Source organism: Podarcis pityusensis (assembly GCF_964106645.2).
Source record: "Podarcis pityusensis genome assembly, chromosome: 9".
Lineage (NCBI taxonomy): Eukaryota > Metazoa > Chordata > Lepidosauria > Squamata > Lacertidae > Podarcis > Podarcis pityusensis.
The window spans coordinates 5,006,626-5,023,505 of record NC_138034.1 but is presented as its reverse complement, the minus strand read 5'-3'; the positions used below and the strand labels follow the sequence as shown (position 1 = coordinate 5,023,505).

The 16,880-nt window shown below is 42.9% G+C and overlaps 1 protein-coding gene across 2 annotated transcripts in view; it reads left to right on the top strand.

Annotated features, from left to right (window-relative positions):
- The window catches only part of HTT (huntingtin), a 107,218-nt gene that overhangs the window by 68,663 nt on the left and 21,675 nt on the right, over window positions 1-16,880 (top strand). For both annotated transcript variants that reach the window (XM_081021484.1, XM_081021483.1), the window contains 11 exons: window positions 500-576; window positions 4,294-4,432; window positions 5,755-5,877; window positions 7,652-7,862; window positions 8,897-9,042; window positions 9,895-10,072; window positions 11,383-11,478; window positions 12,536-12,723; window positions 13,117-13,243; window positions 14,210-14,310; window positions 14,983-15,137. In XM_081021484.1, coding sequence (XP_080877610.1) covers window positions 500-576; window positions 4,294-4,432; window positions 5,755-5,877; window positions 7,652-7,862; window positions 8,897-9,042; window positions 9,895-10,072; window positions 11,383-11,478; window positions 12,536-12,723; window positions 13,117-13,243; window positions 14,210-14,310; window positions 14,983-15,137 — 1,541 coding nt within the window. The remainder of the gene's footprint in view (window positions 1-499; window positions 577-4,293; window positions 4,433-5,754; window positions 5,878-7,651; window positions 7,863-8,896; window positions 9,043-9,894; window positions 10,073-11,382; window positions 11,479-12,535; window positions 12,724-13,116; window positions 13,244-14,209; window positions 14,311-14,982; window positions 15,138-16,880) is intronic.

Below are 16,880 nucleotides of genomic sequence, written 5' to 3'. Positions count from 1 at the left end.
CGGAAAGCTTCTATGGCCTCTTTAGCCCCGCACGCGCTCTCCCAGCTGGAGAGGTGGCGCGCGGCTAAAGAGGCTCCTGCCATAGCCGCGTGTCACCTCTCCAGCCAGGAGAGGGTTGCGGGGGGCTTCTTTAGCCCCGCGCGTCACCTCTCCAGCCGGGAGAGGGTCGTGGGGCTATGGTGTCTTCGCTCCATAGGACGCATACACATTTCCCCTTCATTTTTGAAGGGGAAAAAGTGCGTCCTATAGAGCGAAAAATATGGTAAGTCTCAAGGCTTTAAATAGAAATACATATATCTAGTATCTAAAAAACTTCAGTTTAAGAGAAAAGTTAAGTTATTTCAGTTCATATTTGCGGGCTTAGGTAAAATTAAAGTAACAAACAATGATTAGTGCTAACCACAGTTTCTTGGCGTTATTCTTAACTTATTATAATGTATGTTTTATTTTTCATTTGCCAGACCTATACAAGTGTATTGTCTTTCTTGTTTTTGTATAGAACAGCACTGCTCAGTTACCAGTTGAAGAGCTGGATAGAATTCAGGAATATCTTCAGAATACTGGATTAGCACTCAGGTAATGCATTAGTGATGCTGTATTCTTGCAATATGGAATGTGCCAATCTTTCAAAATGTATTTTGCATAGGGTTCCCCCCCGCCAACAAGAAGTAATTGCATTAAACAGCTTCCTGTGAGAGAAAATCATAGTAGTTCTCCCCAAGCTTTGCTTAAACCAACTTTTTGTCCTCCACCCCAACCAACAGGGGACATGGTTCCTTGCCCCTGTCATCTTTGAATTGTTCCAGTTATTAAAATGGCTGTAATATTGTGTATGCCTTCTGTGAAGTGCATACCCACCAACATTTCTCTGATGAAAATAGGGACGTCCAATGCTATAATGGTAATTTTACCATTTACAGTGGTGCCTCGCAAGACGAAATTAATCCGTTCCGCGAGTCTCTTCGTCTAGCGGTTTTTTCGTCTTGCGAAGCAACCCTATTAGCGGCTTAGCGGATTAGTGCTATTAGTGGTTTAGCGGCTATTAAAGGCTTAGCGGATTAGCGGCTAAAAGGCTATTAGCGGCTTAGAAAAAGGGGGGGGGAAGCAAAAAAAATCGCAAGACTCGCATGACTTTTTCGTCTTGCGAAGCGCATCGAAAAACGGAAAACCCTTTCGTCTAGCGGGTTTTTCGTCTTGCGAGGCATTCGTCTTGCGGGGCACCACTGTATACCCCACACATCTTTCCTGCGTTGCCCCAGCCAATCTGGGCAGCTTCCAACATACATAAAAAACATAATAAAACATTAAGCATTAAAAAAACTTCCCTATACAGGATTGCCTTCAGATGGTTCAGCGGTCTGATAACTCCATACCCGTCAACATTTCTCCAATGAAAATAGGGGCATCCTAAGGAAAAGTGGGACATTCCGGGATCAAATCAGAAAACAGGATGGCTTTTCTAAATCAGGGACATCCCTGGAAAATAGGGATACTTGGAGGGTCTGAAAATGGGATAACTGAACTTGTTTCCAAGTCCAGAAGATGGAACTCTCTTGATTACCCTTAGGACTACCCCAGCGAGCATTGCCTGCCCAAGTGGGGATGGAAAAGTCCAGTGCCCCCACAGTTTTCTTCTACAATGTTCATTTAACATACAATTTTATCCTGATCCCATTTCTTCAGTATCAACTCCTCAACTCCAAACTATTTAGATTTTAGCTATGGATTGCTTACACACTACAGAATGGTTTTTAATTGCGTTTTATATTGTTAATCTCGGTAGCCCCCTGCTATTTTTTGTAGCTAGTAGAATTAGAACAGCCTCATATTTGGCCCTCCACTTAGACACAGCTCCCTTTATCAGAATCCATACCATTGGATTGCACCAGTGGGAGAAGTGAGATGTTGAGACACACTCCATTGGGTTGGTTGGAGCCAACTATCATATTGCTGCTCACCAAGCACTGATTATTCCCCTTTTTAATTTTGTAATAATTCAAAAGAGTGTCCAAATTTGCCTATTAACCTATCCTCTCTTAGCTCCTTTTTCTTTTGTATCTTGCCTCTTTGATTGTAAGCCTTTTATGAAATAGGTAAAAGTAAAGGGACCCCTGAGCATTAGGTCCAGTCGTGGTCGACTCTGGGGTTGCGGCGCTCATCTCGCTTTATTGGCCAAGGGAGCCGGCATACAGCTTTCGGGTCATGTGGCCAGCATGACTAAGCCGCCGGTTGTGGCAAACCAGAGCAGCGCATGGAAACGCCGTTTACCTTCCCACCAGAGTGGTACCTATTTATCTCCTTGCACTTTGACGTGCTTTCGAACTGCTAGGTTGGCAGGAGCAGGGACCGAACAACGGGAGCTCACCCCGTCACGGGGATTTGAACCGCCAGCCTTCTGATCGGCAAGCCCTAGGCTCTGTGGTTTAACCCACAGCGCCACCCGCGTCCCTTTTATGAAATACAAACTGCCTTTTCAAGAAGTTTGGAGCAAGTGGGTATATAAATGTAGTACCGGTAATTACAAAAATAGAATTGTTGGAAGAGGTTAAGTGTGTTTAGTAAACAAAGACTGAACTTTCTAGCTAGCATAATGAAGTAAAAAACCAAGGAGGCTCCATCAGACCTCCTCTCCTCTCCATTCTCATCTGGGGGCAGCCATTCCAGCAGTAGGAGAGCTGGGAAGCAGGGCTCACTCTATTGTCTCTGCTGCGTAGGCCAACCCTGTAAGACCTCTCCTCTCCCTCAAGGGTCATCTGAGGGCAGCCACTCCATCAGGGGCCTCAGCAAAAGAGGTAGGAACACAAGGCTCATTTCTCCACCTTTATTGGAGGTCCAGCTCTGTCAGCGGCCTCCTGCGCCTGAACCGTACTAGATGGTCAACATAGGAACAACTGTTAGAAATTGGTGCCCAGTTTTTTATTTTCCTCTTCCTTCCCTGTCCCTTTTTCATTGTATGTAATCTTTTTTAGGTTGTAAGCCTGCAGGTGAAGACTGTCTGAATGTAAGCTGCTCTGGGAGCTTTTGGGATTGATGAGCAGAGTACAAATACTCTTTAAGTAAATAAAATAAATTCCAACACAAATTTATATTGGAAAATAGAACATTTATTTCCCAAACCTAATCTCTGACACAATACAAAGAGGCAGAACAAACATGTGAAAGTAGCAACCTCAATTTCTGCCGGTTTGTGTAGGGAAGAAAATAGTTAAATCATTTAGTTAAGTTGTCTTGAAGAGAAACTGTTAGAAGGAAAGAAAGTAAGGCCATGTTTGACGTGATTGGAAGAGGGTAAGCAAGGGCAAGCAAGCTATGTTACAGGTAAGAAAAATTTGGAGACATCAGGAAGTCTTGCCAGACTTAGGAAATGTAGCATTTTATACAGTAGAGGCTTTAAAGAGAATTGCAGATTAAGCACTTGTGCATAGCTGATGGTGTAAAATAGGGTAGTAACAAAAGGGATTAATTGTACATGTCAAAATGTGTAAACCATTAATTGGTTAGTGTTGCTTTAAAACGGAATAATCTAATGTAATGAAGGGGAGGGTTTGATGATTTAATGCTACTATATTTAGGTGTGTACTGTGTTTAATTCCTTTGTAGAGACTTCCACATAAGGGTTTCCACCTTGCACATGCAGTCAACAAATGCTAATGAATTCTTTATCTTGTTATTGACCTCCAGTGAGGGAACCTTCAGATTAACCTGCCTACCTCCATCATAGCTCTAACTGTCCCATTTTCCCTGGAGAGGGAGGAGGTACTTGTGCACATCGGTGGAGCGCATATGAGTGCACTATGCCCCATTTTGCCCCTGTTCTGCCTTCTTCTGGGTCGAAAAGGATCTGCACTTTGGCGATCGTGCATCAGTTGGATGCACCTAAGGTGGTTGCTGCCGGTAACAGCAAAGCTCTTTCTTTTGGAAAATATTTTTGTTGTATTTTTGTACAGTAATTCAAAAACTAGTTAGGAAGAGTGCTCAAGGATATAGAGCCTTTGTGTTGTCCTCTGCAATTCCTTCTGCAGATTGAGCTACCTTGAACAGAACTCTAGGGCACACTGAGTCTATTGCCTCTCATTAGGAGGAAGGTTTGAGCCTGCTAAAATATTTTACTTCCTGCTTTTTAAGCACATCCTGCTTTTTAAAAATCATATATGGAAGGTTGCACTTAATTTATCAAGTGAACCATATCTCCTGTACTGTTGAAATTGTTCACATTTATCCACTGGAGATGTTACCAGAATGTTTTTGTCTCTCTTAGACTCTGCATAATCTGGCTGCATTTCTTTTTTCCAGACACCAAAGGCTCTACTCACTCCTGGATAGGTTTCGTCTTACTGTAGCACCAGAAACAAGTAGCCCATCATCTTTGGTTACGTCACACCCACTAGATGGGGAGAGCCAGCCTGCTCTGGAAACTGTAATTCCAGATAAAGTAAGGCCGTAGATTATTGTTGTAGATTTACTGTAATTATAATTTTATTTTAAATGTACAGGTAACACTTTTCAGTCTAATAAACTTAGTAAATAGATGTACATTTTCTGTTTTGAATGCTAGAGATTGGTTAAAAGCAAGAATCTGTGTGTGTTGTTCAAACATTAGGGCTTTGCACAGCAATTTCATAATTCCTGCTTCCATATTGTAGAGCAATTGTATTCAGAGACACTTAGCATGTTAAAATGTTCCTTTTAGACATGCTGTCCTTAAAAGTGGGCCTAATTAATTTTTAATTGATCATTTTTGGCAAGTGCTCATCAAAATAGGATGCCTAGAATCAAATACAGTATTCTAAATAAGGACAAAATAGATAGGTCTTGGTTTCCACACCCACCTTAAAATGCTAAGAATGTGATGCTTTTGTTGTTTGTGGGGAAATGGTTTTGTTCGAGCTACAGAAAGCAGTCAGAAATGTGTGGATTCCTGTGCATTAAAAAAGTATGTCTCCGTCTAGAAAAAGATGGGGTTTTGCTGTAGAACGATTGACCTCTCACCTTCTCAATAGCTGACATACAGTCGTAGTAGAGAGTGCAGGACTCAAGAGGACAAAATGGTGACTCTGATATGGTTAGAGGAACTACTAAGACCTGGTTAGTCTCTGGAAGTCTCTCCTGAAAGTGTCAAAGGCAGTGTCTTTTCTAGCACATGCATCCCTAGATTCCATCCAGGACAGATTCCCGGTGGTCATTACAGTGGTGTGCAGATACCTGTGAGCCTATCATTGGAAGACTGAGCTCCTGTCTTGGAAAAAACTCTCCAGGCCAACTGACGGAGCAGGCAGCACCTTAGTCAGGGCAAAAGGAAGCTTCACGCAGCAGTTTTTCATCTTGTGACCTACCTTGGTGGCATAAGTGGACCTTTTTGCATCGCAAGACAAGAACCAAGCGAATCACACTTTTAAAGGGTTATCAGAGCATTGTAGCACCGCTTGCCCTGTTTGTGCTTACAAAATTCTGATAGGGTCCATATGTCTGGTGAACTGCTACTTGCTCAGAATTGCCATTCTCTTCTTAGTCTGGCATTTGAGGCTTCTGTTGGTCACCCACGATGGTTGTCTTGGATGCTGTGTGGGGTCAGTCCCCTCACCAATAATTTAGGATTGTATTATCAGGTAAATACAACCTTGGTGGTAGCAAGCACATAAGTATGTATATGATTTCAACTTTTGAGTACTTTTTAGAAGCTTGATTTAAAGCAAGATAGTTTTATCTCTTTTGTTTTTAAGTATGTGTAGTTGATTGACACTCTTTTCTTGAAAGGACTGGTATGTGTCACTAGTGAGTTCACAATGCTACACGAAGTCAGCCTCGGCTCTGTTAGAAGGTGCAGAGTTGGTGAATCGGCTTCCTCAGCCCGAACTGAGTTCTTTTATGCTACATAAGGTAATTAACTTGCTGTCATTACAAAACAAAGGGGGATTTAATGTATATTTTATGAATCGGCTTTTCTTTTTCAAAATAATCCAAACAAAAATACAAATCCAAGTATAAAAATATGATTGGAAAAAAAAGTAACATGCCACATATCTTCTTTTTTTAATGCAGCTATTTTAGAACATAATAAACTCAATAAAATATACTTCGTGTTAGATGTTAAGGGTGGAAGAAAGCCCTGAGAAAACTGTTCAGTAGTTTGTTTTAGATTTCACTGGTATTGTATCCCTCCCAGATGCTCAATTTGACACCATTATGATACCATTTATAAAACATCACATTTCTAACAGTGAGAAATTTTCTGCAGACAAACATAGTAGTAAAATCATTTCCACTCCATATCAGTGTTCCCAACAGTGGATGCGCTGCCTAGTTTTGGTCAGCCCTTCTGGCTCCTCCTTCTCCTCCTGCAGTCCAGCCTCCCCTCTTGGCAAGTTGATGCCCTCCCTCCGTTGCTTAGGATTCCCTGTGCGGCATGGATAGGAAATGCCAAGCAGCCAGTGAGGGTGCCTCCCCAGCTCCTAAAGGCAACAGATCCCCCCAGCTGCATCCTCCTGCTCCTCATCTGACAGCAACTGCCCCCCAGCCTCTCAAGCCTGTTGGGACCATGGGGCTCATGGTGGTTGGCCACTGTGAGAACGGGATGCTAGATTAGATCATGACCCTCTGGGTCCCTTCCACCTTTACAATTCTGTTACTGTATGACCATTGGCCTAATCCAGTAGGCTATTCCTACACCCCCCCTTCACAACAAGGATTTGATGTGTAAGCTTCATAATCGAATATGTATTTTTAAAATATCCAAGCTAAATTAATTTGGGGAGCCGAGCCTTCATTTCAGGGAATAGATGGTTACCTTCTTTTTTTTAGAATCCAGGCACATGAAATCTTTTATCAAATATCCATGTTTTTTCTCTCTTGTTTAAATAAAAACTTTGGACGTTTTAAAATCTTCATTAAAATAATTTACTAAGGCTAAGTAAGGGCATGCTTACTTGGAATTAAGTCACTATGACTTAATAGTATGCAGCTTTGTGACTAATGGGCTGCCCTGAGCAATAGCTAATTAGTAAATTGTTTAAAAGGAGCAAAGGTTACACATTTGCCATCTTGCTCAATGGAATATTAATAAATTATATCTTGTATCTTACAAATATAGAAACATCCGTAGATTTCATTCGATATGCCATTTATTTTTATGTATGTAAATCAAATTCAGTTGGAGCACTGAAGCTGTGTCTCCCTTCTGCACACACACACACACACACACACACACACACACACAGAGCGCACCATTACATACAATTGTGGCTTGGGGTAAATTCTGATGAAGTGCTTGCCGCTATTATGAGGTGCATTAAGCTTATGCATTAAGCTCAAGCCTACATGTATACAATCTAAATAACGTTGTGAGTTTTTTGCATCAGACATAATTACTCGTTCTTTCAGAGTGTTGTGATAATCTAGTCTTGCTCTAGGTGTCCTCCATTTTGTGGATGTACTTTGGGCCAAAAGGCCTAGACATCTGTCTGCTGTATCTCAGCTTGACAGGAACTGATAATGTAAAATTTTCAACAATTTATTTCAATTCCAACCTGACTGACAATCGTTACATAACCAGGCTAGCACTTTAAATCATATAGGCTTGTTAGAATTTCTAGTTTTCCTTTTCTGTGTGAAAATGTTTTTTTGTCAACCTTTTATCCATCATTTGTTCTTTCAGGACTTCAACCTAAGCCTTCTAGCTCCATGTTTAAGTCTTGGCATGCATGAAATCTCCAAAAATCAGAAGAGCCTTTTTGAAGCTACCCGTTGGGTAACTCTCAGTCATGTGACAGCTATCGTACAAAAGCTTCCCACCAGTCATCAGGTTTTTCAGCCATTGCAGCCAAATGAAACGTCAGCATACTGGAAGAAGTTGAGCGATATTTTTGGTAATAGAAGTAGAGAGTATTTACTTTTATAAAACAGTTGCCTATATTGCAGCATTCTCACAACTAAATCTGTACAGTAGCAAGTACCCCCAGTAAACTTTTCCTGCCCCGTCAAATCAATAAGCCATGTGAGATCAGCCTGCAGAAAGCTGAGGACTGTTTTCCTAGCAGGTTATATGGAGAAAGGAAATGGAAGTGAGACCATACTAGTATGAGACCACCAGCATTTATTTTGCATCTTTAGTGAGGTCAAAGGATGATGAGTTGATCCTATTTCTGTTGAGCCAGTGTCATGAATTCCCACGCTTCTGCCTGGAATTTACATGACTTCACAGAAACGTTCTTTCCATGCTGGTTCATGTACTCCTGAGCAGAGCCATGAGAAGGAATTGTTTTTGTGTTTTCAGTACATACCTCCTCAGAAGAAAGCCACAAGCTATCCCAGTTGGCCTGATTCTGGCACCCCAGTTTCCCTGCCTGAAGTAGTGGAATATCTTTTCATATAGACTGGAGGACCTCATACCTAGCATGAGACTCATGTCGTTTTGACACATCATCTCACTAGTCTGTAAAAAGAATAGAGAAACGTGATGCAGGTTCATGACACAAACTCTTGTAGGTATCACAATAGGAGACTTGTGCCTACAACTCTCATTAGGCAAGCTTGAAATTGGAAAATAAGAAATTCAATGGGAGGAGGAGGAAGAAGCATCTGAATTAATAAGAAATCACACATCATTAAGGAAGGCAAGAATTCACATGCAAAGTATCTTAAGCATAACATTTATTAAGTTAAATAAGATTATATATAAGGGCTGCCAACTTTTATTGAATGCCACAGCTTCTCTGCCTGTAACAACTAGTTAATTGGGCAACCTTAGGGGGTTATGTTTGTTCCCGTATTCTGCATTCATCCCAGATGATTTCTGCACATGCTATGGAATACCCATGAGAAATTTTTTCGCCTGTGCCCCTCAGTTTTAAAGTTTGATATTTGCAGATAACATTTTTAATGATATGTCCTTACTATGCAGGAGACCCAGGGATGTATCAATCTACAATGGTCTTGTCTCGTGCTTTAAGTCAGCACCTGGTGTTACTTTCAAAACTGCCACCCTCTCTTCGCATTCCACCTGACAAAGAAAGTGACATTCTGAAGTTTGTTGTGATGTTACTAGAGGTAAGGCCACAAATGTAGCAAATGGAATATTGCTTATCAGATGTGTGTGTCATCACAACCTTTACTATAAAATCATCTAAGGTAATAGTTCTAGTGATTTTTGATTTGGGGAGTTTTATCTGCCATACTTCTATTGAGATGGCATATGTGGAAACCGTTTGAAAGTATGTTGCAGATGTGAGCACCTGCAACACCTGTTTGGAAAGTGAATAGGGTGGCATCAACTTTTCTGTAGCCTTTTCTAGTTACCTGTAGTTTGGAATGGGTTATGTCTATTGTTTTCCTAATTAGGAGGGAGAGACAATATGCCTATTACTACAAGAATAAAATATTCTGTAGTGAATTTAGGATGCATTGAATGGGGACTTGTCTACACCTACCACTGGAGGTGCCACCCACAAGTTGCACAGTCTCCCACCACTTCAGTGGCAGCAAGGGCAGAATCAGCTGGGGTGGCCAAATAGCACCAAGCCCCGTGGGATTCAAATAGGCAGAAGGAACCAGCAGTACTCACCTGAAGGGTGTTTCTGTGTGGGTGTCAGGATGGATCCGCGGCCACACTCTTATCTGCAGGCTGCCAGTCACCATAAAAGTCACTCCACTGGCTCTGGGGTACCAGGGCCAACCTTTCTCTCTTTGTTGTGTTGCTTTGGCCCCTTGTTCTGGGTGTAATGCGAAGTTTGAACCAGGAGCTTTGCCAAGAAACAGAAACTGGAGCAAACAGGAAGCCTTCCTCTTTTAGCGGTAGGGAGAGAAACTTCCCACATGGATGTATCCTAACAGCCATAGAGAAACACCCTTCAGTTAAGTACCAATGGCCCCATCTCATCTCATATTGTTTTTATTCCTTAGATACTTTCTTGGCATTTGATACATAAGAATATTCCACTAAGTATTGATCTTCAGACTGTGTTAGATTGCTGCTGTCTGGCATTACAACAACCTAATTTATGGAACCTGCTGGCATCAGTGGCGTATGTGACACATGCCTGCTCTGTAATCAACTGTATCAGATTCATCATAGAAGCAGGTGAGTTGCCTGATGGAGTAGTATGGGAAGCTCCTTCAATCAAAGGGGCCCATCCCAGAATCTTGTATCGTCCTAATACCTTTACAAGTTTCACCCTGGGACCTGCTCTGTGCATTGTTTGTTTTATTTTATTCACTAAATTTACATACAGCGGTACCTCTGGATACGAACGGAATCTGTTCCAGATCCCCGTTCACATCCTGAAGCAAACGTAACCTGTGCATGCGTGGGTCGCGATTCGCTGCTTCCGCGCATGCACGTGACGCCATTTTGACCGTCTGCGCATACGCAAGCGGAGAAACCTGGAAGTAACGCATTCTCTTACTTCCGGGTTGCCGCGGAACGCAGCCCGAAAGCGCTCAACCTGAAGCATATTTAACCTGAGGTACGACTGCACTGCCTTTCATCCAAAGATCACAGGGTGGTTTACAGCATAAAACATGAAATAAAAAACACGAAATACAATCCCAAGTGGGTGTATCATCTTGTGCCCCTGCCTACTTACCTGGAAGTGAGTGAAGTTCTCAGTGTACAAAAATCCATGATATCAAACAGCTTCGACAAAATGTCATCAGTTTGTGCAATTCTGTCTTACAAAACTAAGGGTACCGTATTTTTCGCCCTATAGGACGCACTTTTCCCCCTCCAAAAATGAAGGGGAAATGTGTGTGTGTCCTATGGGGCGAATGCAGGCTTTCGCTGAAGCCTGGAGAGCGAGAGGCGTAGGTGCGCACCGACCCCTCTCGCTCTCCAGGCTTCAGGAAGCTATCCGCAAGCCTTGCGAGCCCAGGGGGAGTTCCCGCGGGCTCGCAAGGCTTGAGGGCAGCAGCCTGGAGCACGGGATGCCCTCCGGAGGGCGCCCTGTGCTTCGGGAAGGTGTCCGCAAGCCTCCGCGCCCGGCAGGAGGTTCCACCGGGCGCGCGAGGCTTGGGGCGGCAGCCTGCATCCCGAAGCACGGGGTGCCCTCCGGAGGACGCCCCGTGCTTCGGAAAGGTGTCCGCAAGCCTCCCGCGCCTGGCGGGAGGTCCCGCCAGGCTCGCAAGGCTTGCAGGCAGCAGCCTGTTCTGGGGGCTGGGGTCGGGGGAAGCTCGGGCTTCCCCCGCGCCAGCCCCGCGCCTGGGGGGGAAAATAATTTTTTTTCTTTATTTCCTCCCCCAAAAAACTAGGTGCATCTTATGGGGCAGTGCGTCCTATGGGGCGAAAAATACGGTATTTTTGTTCAGCTTGCAGTTCAAATACTTGTCCAATAATGCTACTTCAGGGGAATTAAAAATTAGTGTTGAGAAATGCTTGGTGTGTCTCTAATACAGTGGCAGTTGAACCTGGAAATCAGCTTCTTAGTCCAGAAAGGAAGAAGAACATTACAAAACCTGCAAGTGAGAATGAAGTAGATCCACAAATAGAAAGTAAGGAGATTCAAGCTTCAAATGTGCATATAATAGTGTTTTAATTTAACTAGTATAAACTTTTACTCACTTTTGTTGTTTTAAATCTTTAGCATGTACCATTTCTTATATATAGTTCCACATTTACTACTATTGTTGAAATATTTGCCTGTTTCATATACATATTCTGTTGCTACTTTATGAAGGCAAAGATTAGATGTAATGTTAAACGTGTGACTGCATTTAATGTTATCTTTTTAAGCTTTCAAAGTAGCAGTGCCTGTGAGGCCTGTGAGGCTTCTCTGGGCGAACGGTGTTCCTCAGAGCCCACATTTGTGGAGGAACCCACTTTCCCTATGTGTTATGATCTCAGGGACTAATTTTCCCTCTTTGAGCTTTTGCCTTGGAAGAAGAATTGGAAGAAATTTCCCTCCAAGCTGGCTACAGTGGTGTCCCACTTCCCCAGACCTTCTGGCTCAGGAGCAGCTGTTCTGCCAGCAGTGCTCCAGCCTGAAGAGATTTCAGTGCTATCCTCAGGCTGCTAAAACAGGCAAGGTGCTTTAACCAAAGCAGCATTTCTCATTGTGGAGTGAAGCTAATCATAATCTTATTGAAGGCCCAGTATTCCTAAAATACTGGTTCCTAAAATTGCTCTAGCTCGAGGCTTCCACAGAACTGCCTGGTCTGAATTCCTTGACTAAAACCTTCCGTCTACTAAACGCTGCAGTACCAGATCCTGTTTCTACCAGATCCTGTTTCTACCCCACCCACCCACAGTCAGCTATTAATTTGAAAGTAAGAAAACGACACATTAAATGGATTTACACATTTAACATCACATCTATGTTGCCCTTCAGAATAGTTTTAATTGATACTGCTCTTCCTGGTTTTTTAGATAACTGTTCAGTATGCACCATTTTTTATGGCTTGCCAGATGAAGCCTGTTAATGTGTTTTGTCAAGATAGCTGTTCTGACACCATAGAGTTCTAGGGTTAGATTGGAGCAATTTTGAATTTAGTATGTTTGCATGTATTGGAGTATTCTGTACTGAACTTTTGTATTCTTTCCCAATTCAAGAATTTGAGTATATTGCAACGACTTGTGAAATAGTAGCAGAGTTGGTGGAATGTTTGCAATCTGTCTTGGCTTTGGGGCACAAGAAAAATAGCCATATTTCAGCATTCCTCACCCCTGTTCTTAAGAACATCATCATCAGCTTGTCAAGACTGCCCATAGTAAACAGCTATGCAAGAGTTCCCCCACTGGTATGTGTTTAACTGCTAAAGTTGATGTTGAAAATTATTGCTGATCATACTGTCATTTTTTTTCTTGATTTTTACTAGGTATCTTTTTCTCACAGTAAATTATATAAGTATGTAAATTACACGTTTTCATGCCTAAAGGCCCCTATTGCAAATTTGGTGGTGGTCTTATGAGAATCCCTTCTAATAGGTTAAGAGCGGGAGTGTCATTTTTGGACATCGGTTCTTAGCTTCTTACACATGCAAAGAAGTCAACATGTCTTCTCTGTCTCCCTCTATGGTTGTTGACAAATCAGAGGGTGCTAGCTTAAGAACCTGATGTTCTTAATGTTTGTGGAAAGGTAGGGCTCCAAACTGCAATATATTTATATTTCTTTATGTCTCCATATTGTCCAGGTCTGGAAACTGGGTTGGTCTCCAAAGCCCACAGGTGATTTTGGCACAAATTTCCCAGAAATACCAGTAGAATTTCTTCAGGAGAGAGAAGTATTCAAGGAGTTTATCTATCGAATTAACACATTGGGTAGGTAGATAAACTGAGCTGAATATATAAGTTGTAGTTTAGTCTTTATTACTTTAAAACACTGTACATGGTGAACTAACGTTATTTTAAACTGTTTAATACAAAGTAAGCCTTGGTTGTGAGTTGGTGACCTTGAGGTACCTTAGTATTTTGAAGTCAGAGGCAAAGGCCTTTTCAATTTCCTGATCTGCTACACTGAACACTGCAGTATGTGGCATACCTCATTAGGTCAGATTCTGAATATAGGACATGGCTTATCAGTTTTCAGAAATGAGATGCCCTTTCCTGCATATCAAAAATAAACTTAAACTTCATAGAATCTGAAGGAACATTTTCAAATATAAATATGTATTTTGTGTTGTCATTATGCAACACTGCAGAATAAGTTACTTTTGCAATTTAAACCAACTTTCCACTTGGAAAGAAGAGTTCATTCCCACATGCTTACAAAAATGTAGGTGGGGAGAGGGAAAATCTTTAGCCTCCAATATGAATGCACAGATTAGAGTGTGAGCATAGATAGAATTTTTACATTTTTCATTGGTTTTTTTTAATGGGGCATATTTATAATCATAAAATGACAAAACCAGCATTCCACAGCAGAAAGCAGGCCATAGTCACGTGTGGATGGAATGTTGGGGTGTGGGAATGTTGTAGGTTCTCACATGGATAAAACTATGATTTCAAGGAAAGAATTTCTAGAACTGGCCAAAATATGCAATTATGGTTGCAGAATGCAAGTTTTATATGTTAATTCTACACATAAACTCTGTGTGTCATAAGGAGTCTTTACAGGTTGTTAGTTATCAGTATCTTCCCCACCCCTGGCAGGTAAACATACTATGTTTTCAGAGATTTCTAAAACTTCTTTTGTTAATAACATAAAAATGCAGCTGTGGAACCTATACTTTGGTAATTCTCTATCCTTTGAAGTGGTAAACATCAGGGGTTTGGATCTTCCCTCAGGGTGGACAAACCGCATGCAGTTTGAAGAGACATGGGCTACTCTTCTTGGTGTGCTTGTAACCCAGCCAATTGTATTGGACCAAGAGGAAAGCCAGCAAGAGGTAAAGTAATCCAGTGAATGGTTTTATTTTGTCAATTCCACCTCCATGTTGTTGCCGATTGGGATTCTCCAGTAACACTACTGGAACAGACGGGCCTGTGTACAAAAGGAGACAGAGCCCCCAAGGGAAACTGAATAGAACATACAAATTGTCCTATGAAGAGAGTTTTTTACACATTTCTGCTCTTTAGTTGCAAATTGGAGCTCTGCCAAGAAGAAAGTTGTAAAGGTAAAGGTAATGGGACCCCTGACCATTAGGTCCAGTCATGGCCGACTCTGGGGTTGCGGTGCTCATCTCGCTTTACTGGCTGAGGGAGCCTGCGTACAGCTTCCGGGTCATGTGGCCAGCATGACTAAGCCGCTTCTGGCGAACCAGAGCAGCGCATGGAAACGCCATTTACCTTCCCGCCGGAGCGGTACCTATTTATCTACTTGCACTTTGACGTGCTTTTGAACTGCTGGGTTGGCAGGAGCTGGGACCGAGCAACGGGAGCTCACCCCATCGCGGGGATTCAAACCGCCGACCTTCTGATCGGCAAGCCCTAGGCTCAGTGGTTTAAAGAAAGTTGTAATCCTAGCTTATTAGGTATGAAACAATGCTTCTTTGCAGGTTTTTCTTTACTTATTGTAGAATTACACTCATAACTTTGGCTTCATGTGTTCATTTTTTCAGGAAGATACAGAGAGGACACAAATAAATGTTCTAGCTGTTCAAGCCATAACATCCTTGGTGTTGAGTGCCATGACAATACCACTTGCAGGCAATCCAGCTGTTAGCTGCCTGGAGCAGCAACCTCGAAACAAAGCTTTAAAAGCTCTGGACACAAGGTACTTCTCTTCATGCTTGTCTGCGGTGATGCTTATCCCAACTTTTCTTTCCCTGAATTCTTTTCAGGATTTTTAAAAATTAGTTTTTCATACCAATGTACAAAATACAGCAATACAATATAGAACATAGCATTCTGTAGGGCTGGGGTGGCACATCCTATTTCCCCACTTGAGACAAAACAGGAAGTGCTGCTACTGGCATTGGCACCAATCTCTAGTTAGCTCTTGCATAAGTTTCGCAAAATTTGACTGGAAATCAGTGCCAGTTTAGTTTCTTCACAGGTGGCAGGGATATGCTGGATGCCCGCAGAGGCACCGCCTCAGGGGCTTCTCCTACCTAAGGCAATGGCTCCACCCTTCCAAATAGCTGGACCTGCCCTGGGTAATACTTGGTGGCAAACGCACGCATATATATTCACCCAGGAGGCCAAGGAAGCACCCACTGACTCCCATGATCACCAGTAAAGGCAGGTAAATAAATGTGTGGGAATGCCATGCCAGCTCCTCCACCCCTTTTACACACAGGAAAAGCAAGAATCCTAAAGGCCTCCTGGGTCCAGCACAAGACATGAGCTTTCCTCCTCCAGTGTAGCAAAGAAACAAAAACTGGCCAGGCAGGACGGAGGCAGCCGAACAGGTGGGAATTCCCCCCTTTGCTGTCACAAACAAATTGGCAGGGTAGCTGGCAGCCCCCTCCTCCACCAACACAAAACAATAAAAAACAGCAGCCTAAGAGAAGGGAAGCCCTCCTCCTACAGTGTAAATCAAGGCACCAGAGAAGTGAGGAATTTAGCTTTCCTCCCTATGTTGTGTGCATGTGACCAACTGACAGAAAACCTACTGCAGCCAGAAAGAGGGGGAGAGGGAAGGATCCGAGTCAGCAGAAAGACCCAGTGAACAGAGGGGAAGGGGCCACGTGCTGGATTTAGGCTGCCACTACTTACCACTACTTGGTAGTTTGCTCCTACCAAGATTGAAAGTAGGAGGGAAACCTCATTGGAAAGGAAAAGCAGGCAAGCTGGACGTAGTAAAACAAACTGCAGAGACGGGGCAGAGTGGGAAGTCAAGTGTACTGCAGCCAAGCAAGGCTGGCAATGCCCACCCACCGCAACTCACCTTCTTCCAATGGGCATTAAATGAGTGTGTGATGCACCTCATGGTGAAGGCATGAAGCTCCAAATCAAAATGCCCTCTGGGACAAGAAAAAGCAAACAGATGAGCCTCATCTCTCCCAATCCCTATTCAAAATGTCTGCAGGGACAGGAAAATGCAGAAAGGCAGCCCACGGGGCAAGTGGGGAATCCGTTCCTACTTCTTCTCTCATACCCCAAAGAGGGGAGAAGTTGACTGCCCAACCAACTGAAGAGGAAGGGATGGACTTTCCCAACTCCAGGAACTGCTCTGCACTGCAGAGCAGAGAAGTATGAAGCCTCACAGGATTCCCTTTTGTCAATAAAGAAAATATGGGTTAAAATTGGTTGCCTCAGGGGGGACACCAAGAAAGGTCCTTGCAGGTGTGGTACTTCTCATAGTTGGTGACCCTCTGCAATGTTGTCAACCTTATTTTTGGAGGAGGGGTGCCTGTTAGAATTCCTGCTCCATGATTGCAGTTATGGGATTGTTGTCCTTCACATGACAGTATATGTTTTGACTCCACAGAATGGGAAGTGACGGAGACAGGATGTTTGTGTTACTGTGTTCCGTGAAGTGGAACTATTGTCCTTTGTCCTCTTTGCTGTCTGA